We start from the raw sequence: 20561 nt of genomic DNA on the forward strand, positions 1-20561 counted from the left end.
AATATTTTCTTGGCTAAAACTACACAACACTAAAATATTCCTTCAAAAGTTAGTCTGGGGCGCCTGGGTGGCTCAGTTGGTTGGGCAACTGCCTTTGGCTCACGTCATGATCTTGGAGTCCCAGGATCAAGTCCCGCATCGGGCTCCCAGCTCCATGGGGAGTCCACTTCTCCCTTCTCAGCTCTCATGTTCCCTCTTACTCTCTCTCAAATGAATAAATAAAATCTTTTGAAAAAAAAAAAAAAAACTTAGCCTGCTTTTTAATACTAATGTGATACTTACAACATCAAAGTAGCCTTTTTCATTCCAATTCCAAAACCTGCTGTCCAAGCAGTATAAAAAGAATAGTTTGCAATGCTGCATAAGGTGCATAATGTGAGCACACATTATGAGGTTGGAAAAAGATCCTACACAAGATGTGTAGGCTATATGAATACAAGAAGAGTAAAAATATACTGTCCTTTATAATTACACAATACAAAATAAACCATTAGTGGGATGTAATGAAGGCCAAAAAACATGTAAGAATCAACCAGCCCACCTACCCATAGATACAAATACACAAGGAAACTTTGAAAATCTTAGGGATCTCCAATATCCTAGAAAAACAGGGCCACACTATCAGACAGACACAGCACGCAGGCCAAAATTTCATAGCATCAACAGCATCAAGCAGAAGGAAGCCAAAAGAACCTAAATCATAACTCAAAAAAGTGGACAGGTTCCAGAACAAGTTTGGCTGCTGCCTTCTACTAGAACTCAGCAGCAGTAATGAATTCTGTTACATAAACTGATACAGATATACCATATAGCCCAGAGACTAGCCACAAACATTTACTGGTATTGTCCACAGAATTCAAACTATTCCTCCATTTTTAAAACTTCACATTCCAAGGTGAATTCATGTATAGAATATTTTATTATATATTTTCTATAAAACTTGGTGTTACATATATACCACAAATTTAGGTACATCAGTTCTAGGTGAAGATTTTATCTTCAATTCTGAAATATACATTTCCTCAGGAAAAAAAATTATCTGAAGCAAACTTTCAATATTTGTTTAAAAATATCATTTAATAAGATGTAAGATTTTGGTCAAATCTTAACTATCTGATATTTAGTGTGTAGTAAAGGGTTTTGTATTTTTCCCTGAGATTTCTGTAATTTTTAATGAAAGCTTCCAAACAGGATATTGACAGTTTTCTTCCTCATGTGAAGTCTCCAATGTATAATGACAGGCTGAATGACATTCATAGGGTTTTGTCCCATAGTTAAAAGAGTTAACTAAGCTATGTGCATTTAACCAACAGAACAAAATCCTCAAAAGTTCAACAGAGTACAGGGGCACCTGAGTGGCTCAGCTATTAAGCGTCTGCTTTCAGCTCAGCGTCCTGGGATAGATCCCCACATCAGGCTCCCTGCCCTTCGGGAAGTCTGCTTCTCCCTCTCTGGCTTCCTCTGCTTGTATTCCCTCTCTCATTCTCTCTCTCTGTGTCAAATAAATAAATATTTGGAAAAAAAAAAGTTCAACAGAGTACTGTGTGTGTGTGTGTGTGTGTGTGTATGTGTTTTAAGCCAACTTGTGAAGATCTGTTAGCGGAGAACTATTTCACCCAGTTATTCAGATTTTGGCTTCTTTCACATTGTGCTCTATCATGTTTAATACACATGCCAAGTCTGCCCTGGAAATACCTCTATCCCAACATAACAGGACAGAAAGAATATAAGGTAACTTTGCAGTCTGGACTTAGCTTAAATGTAATAGTGTCATATTCCATGACCAGTATCACTCAAATGAAAGACTCGAAAATTAGACAAACTATGTGCCTAGTGGAAAAGGAAATGTTTAAGGGACACAGTCTGCCAGTCTGTGACATGAGCTTTTTTTTACTGTGTGATATCAATAAAGGTATGAATCCCTTCAGGACTTCCCCAATTCACCATATGTAAGGGTTTCCTCTCTGGTGTGCGTTCTGGTGTGATGTACCCTAAGAGCTGCCTTACGGATAAAAGTTTTCCTGCATTCATTACATTCATAGGGTTTCTCTCCCGTGTGAATTCTCTGGTGTACTTTGAGAGTTGAATTTTGTGCAAAAGCTTTCCCACATTCATTACACTCATAGGGTTTCTCCCCTGTGTGAATTCTCTGGTGTGCACTAAGGTGTGACTTCTGGGAGAAAGTTTTCCCACATTCATTACATTCATAGGATTTTATACCTGTGTGAGTTCTCTGATGGACTCTGAGGGTTGAATTATGGGCAAAAGGTTTCCCACATATATTACACTCATAGGGTTTCTCCCCTGTATGAATTCTCTGATGTGCAATAACATATGACTTCTGGGAGAAAGTTTTCCCACATTCATTACATTCATAGGGTTTCTCCCCTGTTTGAGTCCTCAGATGTGCCTGGAGGTGTGATGTCTTGGAGAACGTTTTCCCACACTCATTACACTCATACGGTTTCTCCCCTGTGTGAATTCTCTGATGTGCCCTGAGGGCTGAATTATCAGTGAAAGTTTTCCCACATTCCTTGCATTCATAAGGTTTCTCCCCTGTATGGATTCTCTGATGTGCACAGAGGTGTGTTCTTTGGGAGAAAGTTTTCCCACATTCATTACACTCATAGGGTTTCTCTCCTGTGTGAATTCTTTGATGGACTATGAGGGCTGCCTTATAGATAAAAGTTTTCCCACATTCATTACATTTATAAGGTTTTTCCCCTTTGTGAATTCTCTCATGTCCACTGAGGTATGATTTCTGAGAGAAGGTTTTCCCACACTCGCTACATTTGTAAGGTTTTTCCCCTGTGTGAATTCTCTGATGTGTAATGAGATGAGTTTTCTGTGAAAAAGTTTTCCCACATTCATTACATTCATAGAGTTTTTCCCCTGTATGAATTTTCTGATGTGCTCTGAGAGCTGAATTATGGGCAAATGTTTTCATACATTCATTACATTCATATGGTTTCTCCCCTGTATGAATTCTCTGATGTACTCTGAGAGCTGAATTATGGGCAAAAGTCTTCTCACAGTCACTACACTCATAGGGTTTCTCCCCTGTATGAATTCTCTGATGTGCTCTAAGGGCTGAATTGTGGGCAAAAGATCTCCCACAGTCATTACATTCATAGGGTTTCTCCCCTGTATGAATTCTCTGATGTGCTCTAAGAACAGATATATGGGCAAAGGACCTCCCACATTCATTACATTCATAGGGTTTCTCCCCTGTGTGAATTCTCTGATGTGCTCTGAGGGTTGAATTATCAGCAAAAGTTTTCCCACATCCATTACATTCATAGGGTTTCTCCCCAGTATGGATTCTCTGATGTGCACTAAGATGTGTCTTGTGAGAGAAAGTCCTCCCACATTCAGTACATTTGTATGGTTTTTCGCCTGTGTGAATTCTCTGATGTGCTCTGAGATGTGATGTCTTTAAAAAAGTTTTCCCACATTCAATACATTTGTAGGATTTCTCCCCTGTGTTAATTCTCTGATGTTCTTTGAAATGTACTATCTTGGAGAATGTTTTCCCATGTGTATTATTTTGACAGAGTTTCATCCCTGTATATGTTCTTTGGTGTACTATGAGAGCAGGCTTCTTGTAAGGTTTCCCACATCCACTGTTATCATAATCCTTTGTGCGAAATGTCAGATTTTCATGGATGTTTGACTTTTGGCAGAAAGTTTTCCCACATTTATTACAATTATAGAGACTGACCCTCATATCAGTTCCAGGATAATGAATAGGGTGTGAACTTGAACAAAAAGAGTCCCCACATTCCTCAGGTTTCTCCCCTGATTGGGTCCTCCGATGATGAATGAGTTGTGCTTTCTGGTAAAAGGATTTCCTGCATTCATTACATTCAAATGACTTCTCTCCAGTTTCATTTTGCTGATGTACACGGATAGCTGAGTTTTGATGGAAGGACCTCCCATATTTATCACACTGGTAGGGTTCCTCTTCTGTGTGAGCTCTCTGACATACTATAAGGTTTAATTTCTGGTAGAAGGCATTTATACATCCATTAAATGCACAAGATTCATCTTTAATTTGTGTCTTTTTTTGTACTGTGTGGGTTGAGCTTGGGATCATGTTTTCATCACATTTACTGCTTGCAAAAGCACCCTGTTCTTTAACAGTTCTCTGAGATTGAGTGAGAGACAAGATCCTGCTGAAGTTATTCCCACTCTCAATATATTCAGAGTTTGTCACAGCCATGTGAACCTTATTGTAATTCACAGTGGTGGTTTTGTCGCAGGATTTCCCACATTCAGACAGATCAAAGCATTTCTCTCTTGTGCCAGTTCTCATGTAGTTAAGTAAAGTTGCTTTATCACAGGTTTTCCTAAGTTCATCACCCTTATACGATTCCTCTCCTATAATAATGAGAGTCCTACCATGTAAAACTTTCCCAAATTCATTACTTTCAAAAGACTGCTCCAGGCTTTGAAGTTTCTGATGATCTTTCCTATTAATGAGAGGTTTCATGTTTCTATTATAATCATAACGTTTCTCTCTAGTATGAGTTTTCTCATCTTTAATATCAAGCTGCAACTTTTCACAAACATTCATGTAATCAGCCTTATTTCTTGAATAGTTTCTATCACAAATAATTAATTCAGAAACAACTTGCAAATTCATTCTACATGAGTCACATTTACAGGGAATTTTTTCAGAAGAATTTGGAATTATATCCAGAATAAATGGTTTTTCTAAAACTTTCTGCCCATCTTTACTCAATGTTTTGTTATCAGTGAATATTACTTGCCACAGAGGTTTCTCTCGTTTTTCCTGGTTCCCCTCAATGTGAATATCAACACTGAAATATCCTAAAATGAGAAAAATTGGAAACATCTTTATATCTTGTATTTCTTACAGAGAGTAACTTACAGCCATGATTGTTATGTATTGTATTCTATTACAGGTCACATTTCCAAAGATCAATAATTCACACACATAGAGAAAAGCCAGATATACTTCTTCCACATCCTTGGAAAACAGGTATTATTTCCAGTGCTGACCAATAATGAGTAGCTAGTTCCTTTCTTCCCAAGTCCTCCCTTTTACAATGAACAAATCTCTGGACAAGCAATAAGTCAGTAACTAAATCAATAGTAAGTCAGTAAGATGCTACAAAATGGAATGTGTACTTTGGAACTCAAGAAATGACAGAACAGAGGATTCCAAGGCTGTTCTCTCTGCTTCCCATATATCTTATATGGGGCACCAGAGTGTTGGAAAAGGCTGCAATCCAAAGTCAACAATATACACAACAAAAAGAACTACAAGAAAAGCCTGTTCCTTCTAGCCAAAGGTCTGAAAAAAAAGGTGGTTTAACAGAAAATCTTTTTGACAATACCCACCCTGCTCGAGCCAAACAAAAATAGGTGTAACTGGGAATCAAAGTTCCACTCTCACAGGTATTAAAGACTGGATACTCTTAGAAAACTTCTTTCCATGAGCCAAAACTAAGAGCTCACTAGAAAGATCATGAAAAATCCTAGAACATTCGACTTACAGAACATTCAGGGATGTTAATAGCAACCACACCCAAAATTCTTCCTGGAACCACATTCCTATCAATTCTATGGGATCCATGATAGCAACAGCAATAAATCTGTTGTTTTAGGGCACTTATGGCAATACAGCAGGTAGGGGAAGGAAAGAAGAGAAAAGAGGCAGGAATACTACAATATTACAGCTATAAGGGATGAAACAGCATTTGGAATAACTATGCTCTCAAAACCCAAGAATGCAGTACATTTAAAAAACAGTTTAATTTACATTACTCTCAATATTCTTTACAGATTCTCTCACATAAAACATTCATCACAGCAGACTGCATTCTATACTGCAAGAAAAATCTTCACAAATATAAAAGAACAGAAATCAAAGGATAACCTCAGGCCATCAAGAAATTATACTAGAAATCAGTAACGAAAAGTCACCTGGAGAAACACAGAATATTTATAAATTAATATACTTCTAATTAACCCACTGGTCAAAGAGAAAATTTCACAGAAAATTAATGTAGAATTGAAAGAAAACAAATAATATTTAGGACATACAGAAATTTGTGGGATGGAGCTAAAGTAGTGCTTAGAGATAAATTTATAGCTTAAAATTTTTTATATTAGAAAAAACTTCAATCAGTTACCCAGTTCCACCTTAAGAAACTTGACAAAGAGAACAAATTAAATCTAAAAAAAGCAGAAGGAAGAAAATAATAAAAACTAAAGAAAATGAAACTGAAAATGGGAAGCAGAGAAAACTCAATCAAACCAAAGCTTAGTTCACTGAAGATTTTTTTTAAATGATTTAAATGAAAAGAGGAAAAAAAGAGAAGACACACAGTATTTATATCAGAAAAGAGAGAAGACAGGATATAAATACTGATACAATAGATACTAAAAAGATAAAAGAATATTAGGGGAAACTCTGTGTCCATATATTGACTATTAAAATGAAATAGATAACTTTCTTTAAAAAAACAAAAACTACCAAATTCATTCAAGAAGGAAGATAGAACTTGGTATAAGATATAACAGATCAATATCTATTCAAGAAATTGAATTATGTAGTTAACAAACACATTGCACCAAGATGTTGCTTCAGGATTAGAAGGCAGTAACTAATGAATTCTGCCAAATGTTAAACAAAACAAAACAAAACAAAACAAAAACAAAACAATGTTAAATAATTTCTTCTGGAAAATACAAGAAACCTACAGACCAATATCCCTCATAGCATAAATGTAAAAATTCTAATAACCCCCCCCCCCCAAAAAAAAACCCAGGGGCACCTGGGTGGCTCAGTGGGTAAAGCCTCTGCCTTCAGCTCAGGTCATGATCCCAGGGTCCTAGGATCAAGCCCCGAATCGGGCTCTCTGCTCAGCAGGGAGCCTGCTTCCCTTCCTCTCTCTCTGCCTGCCTCTCTGCCTACTGGTGATCTCTGTCAAATAAATAAATAAAATCTTAAAAAAAAAAAAAAAACTCAGCCACAGCAACTTTTCCCTAGAAACATCACCAAAGATAAGGGAAACACGGGCAAAAATGAACTATTGGGACTTCATCAAGATCAAAAGCTTTTGCACAGCAAAGGAAACAGTCAACAAAACCAAAACACAACGGACAGAATGGGAAAATAACATATCAGATAAAGGGCTAGAATCCAAAATCTGTAAGAACTTATCAAACACCCAAAGAACAAATAATCCAATCAAGAAATGGGAAGAGGACATGAACAGACACTTCTGCAAAGATATCCAAATGGCCAACAGACACATGAAAAAGTGCTCAACATAACTCCACATCAGGGAAATACAAATCAAAACCACAGTGAGATACCACCTCACACCAGTCAGAATGGCTAAAATTAATTAGTCAGGAAACAACAGGTGTCACAATAGCCAAACCATGGAAAGAACCTAGATGTCCATCAACAGATGAATGGATAAAGAAGAAAATTAATGTACACACACACACACACACACACACAGAGAGAGAGAGAGAGAGAGAGAGAGAAATACTATGCAGCCATTAAAAAAAACCCCAAACTTTGCCATTTGCAATGATGTGGATGGAACTAGGGAGTATTATGCTAAGTGAAGTAAGTCAGTTAGAGAAAGACAATTATCCTATGATTTCTCTGATATGAGGAATTTGAGAGGCAGGGTCGGGGTTCATGCAGGGACAGGAGGGAAAAATGAAACAAGATGGGAGGACCAAGAAGGGAGAAAAACTACAAGAGACTCTTAATCTCAGGAAACAAACTGAGGGCTGCTTGGGGGAGAGGAGGGCTGGAAGGGATGGAGTGGACAGGTGATGGGAGGGTATGTGCTATGATGAGTGCTGTGAATTATGTAAGAATAATGATTCACAGACCTGTACGGGGCAACTAATACATTATATGTTAATTTTAAAAAACAACAGAGCAATATAGAAAATGTAAAAAAGAAATGATATATCAGGATCAAGGGGGATTCATACCAAGAATACAAACTGTTGAGATATTTAAAAGTCAATGTAATCCACCATATTAATCATCGAAAGAATTAAAATCACATAATCAAATAATTTAAGGCAAAGATATTTCACAAATTTCAAAATCAATCCATTAACCTACTGTAAAGGGAATTTACAAAAAGCCTATAGCGAACATTATGGTTAAGAGACTGAATACTTGGAGCACCTGGGTGGCTCAGTGGCTTCTGCCTTCAGCTCAGGTCATGATCTCAGGGTCCTGGAATCAAGCCCCACATTGGGTTCTCTGCTCGGCAGGGAGCCTGCTTCTCCCTCTTTCTGCCTGCCTCTCTGCCTACTTGTGATCTCTCTGTCAAATAAATTTTAAAAATCTTAAAAAGAAAAGAGAGAGAGCTTGAATACTTAAATTCTAAGATTGGAAAAATATGGGTGTCTAGCCTCAGCACCTCTATTCCATACTGTACTTGAAGTTCCCACCAACACAGTACAGCAAGAATAGAAATAAAGATACAAAATCGATAGAGAGAACCACAGAAAGATCTTTTAAAAAGCTCCTTTATAAGTGGCAAAATACAAGGCAAGGGCAAAATACAAAGGCAAAATACAAAGCTGATACACAAAAGCCAATCATGTACAAACAATTATCATTGTAATTTTAAATCAGAAAAAGAATATAATTTACCATGGTGCTAAAAACAAACCCCAAAACAGTTGGGATCTATATTCCAAGAACCACTGATAAAAGGAATAAAATAAATTACAAATAAAGGGAGATGTGCATTTCTTTATGGATCAGATTTTAAGATGTTAAATCTCTGGGGGTGCCTGGGTGGCTCAGTGGGTTAAGCCTCTGCCTTCGGCTCAGGACATGATCAAGGCCCACATCGGGCTCTCTGCTCAGCGAGGAGCCTGCTTCCCCCTCTCTCTCTGCCTGCCTTTCTGCCTACTTGTGATCTTTCAAATAAATAAATAAAATCTTAAAAAAAAAATGTTAAACCTCTTTAATTTGATCTATAATCAATACAATCCCAGTTGAAAAGCTGGCATGCTTTTTTTAAATATCAAAAAGTTCACTTTAAAATTTATAAAGAAGAAAGTTGGTGGACATTTCAAGGTCTAATTAAGAACTTACAAGAACTGGGGTGCCTGGGTGGCTCAGTGGGTTAAGCCTCTGCCTTCAGCTCAGGTCATGATCTCAGGGTCCTGGGATCAGGCCCCGCATCTGGCTCTCTGCTTGGCAGGGAGCGTGCTTCCCCCTCTCTCTCTGCCTGCCTCTTTGCCTACCTGTGATCTCTGTCAAATAAATAAAATCTTTTTTTTTTTTTTTTAAGATTTTTTCTTTATTTATCTGACAGAGATCACAAGTAGGCAGAGAGGCAGGCAGAGAGAGAGGAGGAAGCTCTCTGCTCTGCAGGGAGCCCGATGTGGGGCTCGATCCCAGAACCCTGGGATCATGACCTGAGCCAAAGGCAGAGGCCCAACCCACTGAGCCACCCAGGTGCCCCAAATAAATAAAATCTTAAAAAAAAAAAAAAAGAACTTCCAATAATAAAGTTAATGTATCGGCATAAGGATACATAGACGTATTAAAAAATACAGATACCACAGAAATACAGTCTAACATGTACAGAATATAATTCTATAATTCTATAATTTCTCGGTCTTCCAGTTTATTAATTTTTAATTTCACTTTTAAATTCTCCTTGTGTTAGTATATTTTTACTGTTCTCGCTTAATTACAAAACTACCATTTTAACTCTGTTCACTAACTTAGCTATAGCCTAAGGTTTATAATGCACACATTTATAAACGTCACACAATTTTGGACTTGATGGCCTTTTTTATACATTGTTTAAAAGAGATAATTTTAAAATATCCATGTTAAGAGTTTTTTGTTTACTCATCTTATTAATTTCTAGCTTTATCAAAATATGTTGAGAATATTACTTATGGGATTCTAAACTAAACTTACTAAATTTAACTGGTTTTCTTTATAGATTAACAATATATTTTCACTATCTTATGATTAACCTATGGGAAGGTGAAAGGCTTGTTCTTTGATCAGGATACACATACAAATACACGGTTCACTTTTTTTAAAAGATTTTATTTACTTGAGAGAGAGGGAGAGAAGGAGCATGGGGAAGGAGCAGAGAGAAAGGGAGAATCACACTCCCTGCTGAGCTGGGAGCCCAACACAGAGCTCCATCCCAGAACCCTGAGATCATGACCTGAGCCGGAGGCAGATGCTTAACTGACTGAGTCACCCAGGCACCCCGAGTTCACTCTAATATAAATATTATTTACATCCCATATAGGCATACTTACTTAGTGTTCATAGTATCTTTAATCAGATGAGGTACATTATTATCTCCTAACCCTAGTGAATTTTAAATTCTTAGACCTCATTATTTTGTGTTTTATGATAGATAGTATGATACTGTTTGGTGCAGTCATTCAAATGCTTAAGGGTTTACTTTAACCTGTGCTATTGAAAAAAGGGCTGTCTTTTAAGTTAATGCATTCACTTATTTATTATTTATGAAGATTTTATTTATTTATTTGAGAGTCAGAAAGCATGAGGAAGGTGTGGGGCAGAGAGAGAGGGAGAAGCTGGCTCCCCACTGAACAGGAAGTCTGGCAGGGGGTTCAATCCCAGGATCCTGAGAGGATGACCTCAGCTGAAGGCAGATGTTTAACTGGTGAGCCACCCAGGCACTCCTAAGTTACTCCATGTACTGTCTACATTCAAACCTGAATAATATGAAACTCTAAATTATTTCATTTTTGACTGAATAACTTTACTATTCTTTTACTGCAATCTTTCAGACATACTTATTTCTTTTAGGCAACCAATAAGATCAAATCACTTATATACACTGACTAGGAAATATGCTTAATCTAAAAATTATGCTATCTGACTCAACAGCTTCACAACAAAAACTTTCAGTAAACACATTTAGGATGATTTCACTCTTTTGCTCTAAGAATTCTTTGAAACTCTAATTTTTAAAGTTCCTGAATTTATCAGTTTACACCAAATACCAGTAAGTATATGAAAAAAATACTTGACATCACTAGTGACCAGGTATGTTGTTATGGAATGAATTATACCTCCCCCACAAATTCCTATGTTGACGCCCTGGCCCTCATTGTAACCGTAATTGATGGTAAGGCCTTTGGGGAAGTTAAGGCTAACTGAGTTCATCAGGGTGGGGATCGATGAACTTACAGGCTTGGTGTCCTTGAAAGAATAGGAAGAGATACCACAGCTCTCTCTCCATGAAAGCACAGAGGAAAGGCCATAGGGGTCATGGTCAGTAGAAGACAGGAAGAAGCATCACCAGAAATTAAACATGTTGGCAGCCTGATGTTGGACATTCAACTTCCAGAACTATGAGAAATAAATTTCTACTATTTAGGCCACCCAGACTATGATATTTATTATGCCAGGCCAAATGACTAGTATAAAAATACACATCAAAACTTCAGTGATATACCATTTCACATCTACTAAGATGGCTAGAATAAAAAAGTCTGATAATACTAAGTGTTGGTGAAGGTGTAGAAAAATTAGAACCTTCATATGCTGTCACTAGGAATGAAAAAAAAATAGGCAGGCACTGTGGAAAATAGTCTTGAAATTCTTGAAACAGTTATCACACAACCCAGCCATTTGAATCAAGTACAACTCAGTAAGAGAAATTAAAACGTTATGTAAAAAAAAAAAATCTGTGCAAAAACTTGTAAATGAATGTTTCTATTAGCATTACTCAATAGCCAAAAGGAAGAATCCTAAATGTCAACTGAATGAAGAATGGACAAACAAATGTGGCAAATATATGCAATGAGACATTATTTTGCCATACAAAGGATGAATCAAGTACTGATATATAAGAACCTTGTAATCCTATGTGAAAGAAACCTATCATTAAAGACCAAATGTGACTGCATTTACATGAAATGTCTGCAACAGGCTCATCCATAAAGACAGAAAGTAGATTAGTGATTGATAGGGCTGCAGAGGAAGAGAGGATACCGAGGTAATAACTAAAAGGTATGAGGTCTCTTTCTGAGATGATGAAAATGGAGTGTGGTGATATTTATACATATCTGTGAATATATGAAAAGCCACTGAATCTCACCCTTTAATGGGTGGATTGTACGATATGTAAATAGTATCTCAATAGAGCTGTTTAAAAGGGTAAAACAAACAAACAAACAAGCAAAACTTTCAAAGGTATTCCCCTAAAAGTTTAACTACCCCAAGTGTTTCATCTGTCAGTGCTCACTCACCTGGGTACCTCTGGTTTAGGAATTCTTCCTCTAAGGACCAGGGCTCTTCTCCTTGCTCCAACTTGAAGATCATCTCAGGTTTGATGGTGTAACATCCTGTAAACATGACAATTGAGGAGATATATATATATATATATATATATATATATATACACCAGATCCATGGGCTTTTTGGTTTCTAAAAGTGGTGAAAGATATAGCAACAAGAGCAGCAAAATAAATGTGCATATTTGAAGTACTCCGTGGGAAAGTCATAACATAAACATTGTGTCTATTTCCTAAAGGCTTCAGGTACCTTAGACCTCCTGCTCAAAAGCCAGTACAACATTAATCTCTACAAGGAGTCGATGTACCTTGATAACTTAAAAAAAGGAAATTTAATTTAGACAAAGACCCATAATAAGGTCTGCTTACCCACTGAGATGAGGTGGCTATAGTTCTCTAGCATCACATCTCTGTACAGGGTCCTTTGAGCAGGGCTCATGTACTGCCATTCATCCTGGGTAAATTTGACAATCACATCTTCAAATGACATGGATCCCTATAACAACACAGTTTCTTCAAAGATTCCAAATCATATGACAAGGAAAATATCTTTGAGAACAACTACTTTTTACTCTTAAGCTCTAAAAGATATGGTTATCAAATACACCTATTTCTGACCTAATTTTGTCTTTAACTGGAGAAGTGTTCAGTTAAAAAGGTTTTTAACGTACTATAATTCCTTTATATGTTTATGAACTATAGATTTTTTAAGACAAAAAATTCAATGTAAAGAGTTCCTACAACTCTTCCTCTTCATCCCAAGGTACTGTGGGTATTCTAGAGAATTCTAAGACGTTCGCTCCCTCCTCAGACATCATCATTGTAAATAATGGGAGACAAAGAAAATACACGTAAGCTTTGAAGATATTTTACATTATAGACATTATATGTATATAAACACGTATATAAAGATATATAAATCTAGAGCTCATGAAGAGCGAAGAACAATTTACCAAGGATTTGGAATTACAGAGACCAATATAAGTGATATTATTTACACTGAAGTAACAGCAATGAATATAACGATAGGGATTTAATTACAGAGTAGCAGCAGCAACCAATTTGATAACTACTTCCTTGTACAACTTGTACAACTGTACACTTGTACAATTTGTACAATTTTATAATTACTTTCTTGTACAACCACCCAGTCTAACTAAATGAGCAGCTTCTGGAATGTCGATGCCAAACACTGACATTCAGGAAACAAAAGGGAAAAAAAAGTGTTAGAAGTTCTAGTAAGACAGATCTGTTCATGTGGCTCCTGAATGGTCTGTAAACATAAAGCTGGAACCATCCCTTAAACTAATATACATATGGTTTTAGATTACAGAGGGAGGTCAAAGGATGAAGACAAGCATTTAGGAATTACTAGCAACTTAGGTGGTAAAATTTTAAAAGGCAATCAGACAGCAACTCGAGCTATATGCTATATATCCTATATGGAACTGAAGAAAGAAAATACCAAAAGGCATTTAGGGAAGCATGAATATTAAAGAGGCTGGCAGAAAAAGTATAGATAGGCCACAAAGCCAAAGAAAAAGCTTTCTGAAAAGTAGTAAGAGTCAGGAAAGAGTAGAATCTTGGAAAATGCAAAAAGGGAAAACTTCCGCAACAAAACACCTCAAAGGTGCTAGGAAGAGGAGGAATTGGGGAGTTGCTATTCAACAGGTATAAAGTTTCAGTTATGCAAAGTCATTAAGTTTCAGAGATCTGCTACACAACATCATCCCTACAGTTAACAGTATAGTATTATACACATAAAAATGTGCTGAGAGTAGATGTTAAGTATTCTTATCACAATTAAAAGTAGAAAAGAAGGGGAAGAAAACTAAGAGATAAAAGGACAGAAACAAGTTTCTTTTTTCCCCTCAGTGTTATGTATCCAATTATTTGTTCATTCATGTCTTCAGTTTTACTAAGTGAATACCTCCTGCATGTGAAACTCAGTAGTAATAGCTAAACAAACTAAAACAAATAAATAAAAGAACAGGAACATCTCTCATAAAATTTAATCTAAAAAAGATAAAAAGAAAAGGTAATTATATTCTCCAAAACTAAAAAAATTAGAAAAGTTGCACTGCTTTCATTTTTGTTTATCTCTTTAATATATGACTTAATAAGATCAATCAGATTAAAAAAAAAAAGCTAACAAGTGACATAAATCAAACTGGCTAAGTAAGGATCCAAAAAATTCTCTCCTTCATAAAAAACTATGAAGAAACTGGCAAAAACGGGTGCCTGGGTGGCTCAGCTGGTTAAGTGTCCAACTCTTGATTTTGGCTCAGGTCATGATCTCGGGGCTGTCAGATCAAGCCCCACATCAGGCTCCATGCTCAGAGCAGAGTCAGCAATGAGATTCTCTCTTTCCCCTCCCCACCCCCCAACACTCACATACTCTTTCGCTTTCTCAATAAATAAATAAAATCTTAAAAAAAAAACTAGCAAAAATTATAAAAATTAACAAAGTCTATCTTCAAAATGTTTATAAAAAACAAACAAAAACAAAACAGCTGAACCATAATAAGAATGGTGATACCCTGTTCCCATCCCTCTCTTTCCAACTCTGCAATAGTTTGACAACCAATGGTCTGCAGTCAGCAGCTGGCAACCACAAGTTGCTATTCAACAGGTATAAAGTTTCAGTTATGCAAAGTCATTAAGTTTCAGAGATCTGCTGCACAACATCATCCCTACAGTTAACAGTATAGTATTATACACATAAAAATGTGCTGAGAGTAGATGTTAAGTATTCTTATGACAATTAACGACAATTAACCACAACCGCAGAACTGGACTGGAGACCCATCAAAGCTTCATTCACAGAAAACTGTCATTATTTGGCCAGTTTGGTGATTTCCTGAAAGACCCCACTTATAAGGATACCTTTATTTGAGCTAACTCAGAGCTCAGTGTGAAAAGCCTTATCCTCACTCATCATTTGTCAAAAACTTAATGGCTACCTGAGGTGGTAGGTAACAGCTGAAGCAAATAATGACTTAACCAAGAAAATTGAAAGGAAAAGTTGGACAACGAGATGTCCATAAATGTTTCTGAAAAGCTCTGATATATTCCTGAGACTCAAGGAGGCTGCAAACTTGCAAAGGGCTGTGCATATGCCTAAGGTTATGTGCATACTCAAGAAAGCTATGAGAAGGCTCTGAGCTGTCACCCCTAGGTGACCTTGAGGTTTATCATTAGAAGGAAGTCTAAGCTAATGCAATTATAAATCATTTGTCTGGTGAAGAATTCCTTGATATGCACAGAGCCCCTTAGCAAAGACTGGGGACTCACTAATTCTAGGCATTCAGAGAAATTTCTGTAGATACTTCAACTATCAGATGAAAGAAACACAGGCTCTACAGAATTTTTTAAGAAGTCACTGAACAAATAAATTTCAACAATGACCCCTGTGGAGGAGAGAAATTCTGATTTCTAGAACTGGCACATTCTTCTATTTAAAATGTCCTATTTTCAACAAAAAAGTTTAGTAAACAAGAGAAGAAACAGGAAAGTAAGGCCCATATGCAGAAAAGGTATAATCAATAGAAAATGCTCTTAAGGAAGCATACACTGAATTTACTAGACAATAACCTTAAGTCAGCCATATTAAGTATGGTCAAATATCTAGGGAAAAAAGTCCAAGGACTAAAGGAAAATAAAATATATTTCACTAAATGAAGGATATCAATAAAGAGATAGAAACTCAAGAGCTGATAACAATAATAACTAAATCAAAATTTCACCAAACGGATTCTACAGCAGATTTGAGCAGGTGAAAGAAAGACTGGACAATATGCCCACTGAAATTACACAGTATGAGAAAAAAGTGAGAAAAATAATGACAAAAAAATAAAATATGGGATAGTATCAAGCAATAAAGACAAACAATACTGAAAGTAGTGACTCATCATGTACAATAGTATTAAAAGAACATTACTAATCAGAAACCATGGTGGACAGAAGACAGTGAAATGATACATGATAAATAAGTGGGGAAAAAAGTTGTCAACCAAGAATTGTATATCCAGCAAAAACAGAAAATTTAAAACCTTCCCAGATAAATAAAATTTGTCACAGCAGAACTGCCCTATAAGAAATAATACAGGGAGTGGTTCAGCAAATCTATACAGATAGAAAATAGATTAGTGGTTGCTTGGGGCTTGGAGGAAATGAGCAGATGACAAGGGATAAAATGCAGAGTTGCTTTTTAAGATGATGAAACTTTCTAAAATTGACTGTGGTGGTATTTGCACAAGTCTGTGAGTATATTAAAACACTGTTGAATTCTACACTTTAAATGGGTGAGCAGCATGGCATGTGAACTGAATCTCAATAAGGCTTAAAAAAAAAAAAAAAAAAGACAATGAAACCAATCTAAGACTAACAGAGCAGATTAAAGGGCCAAGGTCAGAAACTGGGAATGAACCCCGTAAAATGACAAGAGAAAGAGATGACTCCAAAAAGATATCAGCACTGTAAGGATGGGGCCACTGGAGTGTGTCATGGTTACTAAGAAAGAAACTTGCCAGAAGGACAGAGTGAGAAGTAGAGGCAAATGCTACAGAGATGTCGGGTACAGAAATAATTGGACAAGACCCAATGGAGTTGATTATAATCAAGTCTCTGGTCACCAGATATAACAGGCAAGTGGGGAGAGAAACCAAAGCATTATGATTTTAAACTCCTGAGCAACCTGAAAATCATGGGTACTCAAAATATTTATGGAGATTAATTTTAAGGGATATTCAGCTGATTTGACAGAAAAAATATTTGAATTTCTGGAAAACAGAACTGACCAAGTTCATATTTAGCATTACATCTTCTACTTTTACTGAAGAACAAGAAGAGACAATGTTCTAGATTATTTTAGAATTATTACTGAAAAGTTGTTAACTAAACCTACTCAAAAAATAAAGATCATTTTTAACTTGAAATGTTTTACCATTCTATGAGGTATTGGTTTGCTTAATCTTCTCATCCACGCCAACCTTTAAAGCAGTACAGTTTGTTCGACATGGCTACCAAAATTCAGAAATAAATTTGGACCTCCAATTTCATATCCACATGCCACCTTTGCATCTAAATGAATCTGATTCATTTCTATTTCTACTTTTTCATGTTAATAGACTCTAAAACCCTTATAAAATCTACTATAAAACAGACTATTAAAAATAGAACTTACCCGCAGCATGTTCATTTTCTGCTGCTCCTTGAAGAATGTAAAGAAATGAAAAGGCTCAGCTGGGAAAGAGGAAGGAGAAATACGGTGATAAGAAACCTGGTCTGCCTTACAACTATTTTCATTTACCTAAAAATCTCATAACATCAGCTGGGAAAAAGGTTTCCCTATAGAAGAGTATCCTTTTGACACTCTTGAGAGGGAACAAGAAGGACCCCACAGAGGTAATACCTGAACAACTGCATCTGCGATATGATTATAGAGGCTTGACCTTGCATTTTCATTGCAGGGAAACTCATGTCAATGAATTAACAATTTATGTCCCCTTCTGACTAAGTAAGAACAAAAACAAAAAAGACAAAATAAAACAAAAGGATATTGGTTAAGCAACTTCAGGTATACAAAGATAAAACCTTCTACCTTCATTTAAACTAATGATTGTTTGTTTGTTTGTTTACAAAAAAAAAAAAAAAAACCGGGCTCCTTGCTTGGTAGGGAGCCTGCTTCTCCCTCTGCCTCTGTCTGCCTGTGCTCACTCTCTCCCCCTCTCTCTCTCTGATAAATAAATAAAATCTTTAAAAAAAAAAAAAAAAAAAACCTACTTAAGATGGGATTGTTAATCAAATTTGTGTTGCCTTTACACCTTGAGCTTCCCCAGAAAACTTCAAAATAAAGATGGGATGCTTTACGAAAGAAATATTTTTCCTAACTTTTGTTCTAACTTGGTTGCAAATTCTAAAACAGACTTTTTAGTAAGATGCCTATAGTACTTAACTGTGTAAATAAACAGGACTGTGCTTAAGTGCTTACTTCTACCCTGGGTTTCTTTACAGAAATCATTCATTTCAGACCCAACATTGTGAGCTTCCAAAGGAAAGAAAACTTTTGTTCTCCTATCCTTTTGTCATTCCCTAAACTTAGGAAAGAGAGAGCATCAGCGTAACTCTAGATGCCACATGTGGTAATGGACGTGGTATGCCAGCAGATCAGAATCTGGAAAGAATGAGGGGAGAGTGAAGGAAACTGGGTGCTGTTTCGGATTTCATCAGCTCTGTCTTATACCTTCCTTGGGCCTCATGTCCTTACCTGCCATCCAGTGAAGTGCCTTTTCCTGCACAACCTGAGAGCCACCCATCCCTTTCAATCTCGGGTTACTACCTTCTGCAAGCTGGTCCAGTGCCCACTGTCACACAGTTTGTGATGGTTTCTGTGTGTGATCATCAAGTCTGACTCATCTCATGCTTAACAGGGATCAAAAACTGCTTGTGGTGGAGCAAGTCAGGACCTGTGCCTTTCTTGAAATTTCTACCTCTGCTCTGAACCTCCAGTGAGCAATCTGTCAGAAGAGCTATTCTTCTAAATGATGATTGTTCTTAGTGCCCTTTTTTTCAAGTCTTAAGTTACTTTACTAGAGAGGGGCTGGGATCTGGGCCTGAGAAACAAATTCACCATATCTGAAACTTCCATTTAGCACTCTAAACCTGACTTTGGAATCCAATATAAGTTACCCAGTAACGTAGCCTTTAGCTGAATGCAACTACTACACCTGAAGTGTGGTTAATAATAATGTATCGGATATACTGAGTTAAACACATCAGTAGAACTAATTTCATCTCTTTCTTTTTATTATTGCTACTGAAATTTTTAAAAAATTATAGTTTCCATTATCTTTCTATTGGCCAGCACTGCATTATTAGATTATCAGACTGTGCCTTTGAGGAGGGAGACAGGTGCAATAAAGCTCAAGAATCTCTTGACCAGGGACTCTGAAAATAATCCACAAATCCCAGGATATATTTAACCACATTGTGAGACTCTGTCCATATTCACTTCACAATCACATTTCTGGAAATCTGGGGGCAGGCTATGCTTCTAAGAGCTCCGAAGGTTGCAAATCTGGGTTTGGGGCAGAAAGGATGCTGAGAGCAAGACTATGTAGGGAGTACAACCGACTTGTAATTACATCCAACCTCGTCCACCTACTAGTTTGTGCCCTGGTGTATATTATTCAGCCTCCAGTAACCTTTCACTTTTTAAAACGGCACAATTATATGGGAAATTTTGAGGCTTAAGTAAAATACCAAAGGAAACAAAGTGTCTTGTGATAGCAGTTTACACACCGATTTTTACAAGCACTTCACGAAAAGCTTTGCAGATGACATCTTCTCAGAGTAATAACAAAAGCTGTTTGTAGCTTCATGTTCGTCGAAAACATTTTTATAAAGGTGAATGCCCTTCTCACTGCCTGCAGTCTCCGCACTCGGCGTCCGCGAGGAGTACCTTCCTCAGACAGGGGCCGCAGCCCAAGCTGCGCCAGGGAAGCAAGCGAGCACCGAGGTCTCAAGCACACAAGGAGTGGGGGAGGGGAGGATCCGCCAGGAAATTCCCGGGACTTCGTCTCGCGCAAGCTGCACACAAACTTACCGGATTTGGCAGGGCCCCAGGCCTCCCGGAGATGTGTTCCTAGCGCTCCCACCCCCAGTGCAAAGCCTCCACTCCCGCAAACAGCCAAAGAAGCCGAGTTCCTGTCCTTTTTCAACCAAAGAAGACGGGCTGAAAGAAAAAAGGGTGGATATGCGCTTGCGCAGAAAAAGCCAAGTCCCGTTCCCAGAGTGCTGTGCGGTAGGCCCATCACATTTAAGACTACATTTCCCATAAAACTTTGAGACCGCAGGAAGTAATTTTAGAAGCGTTTTCTCCTCAGTTAGTGAGTTGCGACACGACAGTGAGATTTGAACGTTGGAAGCTTTTCCTGAATCCTCAGATATTGTGTTTTAGACTTTAACCTTATGACCAGACAACATATTGCAAAATATGATTCTCGATTGGATGCTAGTGGGGAAAAAACAACAGTTGCAAGAGACTACAACTGGAGAAGCGAATACAGACTAGATATTAGAAATACAGAAGAGAATTACCATTACTTTTAGTGTATTTCATTTTTGGAGGATGGAGGAAATTGTTCTTATTTTTGAAGATACATACAGAAATATCATGTGGAGTTTGAAGGGAACGGGGAAGGGGGAAAGAAAAAAAGAAGAAGGGAGAGAAG

At 37.2% G+C, this 20561-nt stretch overlaps 1 protein-coding gene across 3 annotated transcripts; it reads right to left on the bottom strand.

The window, feature by feature from the left end:
* Nucleotides 1–226: 226 nt before the first annotated feature.
* Nucleotides 227–20105, bottom strand: ZNF658 (zinc finger protein 658). 3 transcript variants are annotated; one of them, XM_059143163.1, is made up of 5 exons: nucleotides 19934–20105; nucleotides 17513–17571; nucleotides 12697–12781; nucleotides 12283–12378; nucleotides 227–4833 (listed from the first exon to the last, which is right to left on the bottom strand). In XM_059143163.1, exons 2-5 carry the CDS (start codon nucleotides 17525–17527, stop codon nucleotides 1925–1927), a joined length of 3105 nt encoding a protein of 1034 aa, XP_058999146.1. In that variant the 5' UTR covers nucleotides 17528–17571; nucleotides 19934–20105; the 3' UTR covers nucleotides 227–1924. The 3 variants fall into 3 exon arrangements, with proteins under 3 accessions (XP_058999146.1, XP_058999145.1, XP_058999147.1); XM_059143162.1 differs by having other exon boundaries at nucleotides 12697–12823; XM_059143164.1 differs by lacking the exon at nucleotides 12697–12781.
* Between the last annotated feature and the right edge of the window lie 456 nt (nucleotides 20106–20561).

This window comes from Mustela lutreola, chromosome 12, assembly GCF_030435805.1.
Source record: "Mustela lutreola isolate mMusLut2 chromosome 12, mMusLut2.pri, whole genome shotgun sequence".
In the NCBI taxonomy this organism is placed as follows: domain Eukaryota; kingdom Metazoa; phylum Chordata; class Mammalia; order Carnivora; family Mustelidae; genus Mustela; species Mustela lutreola.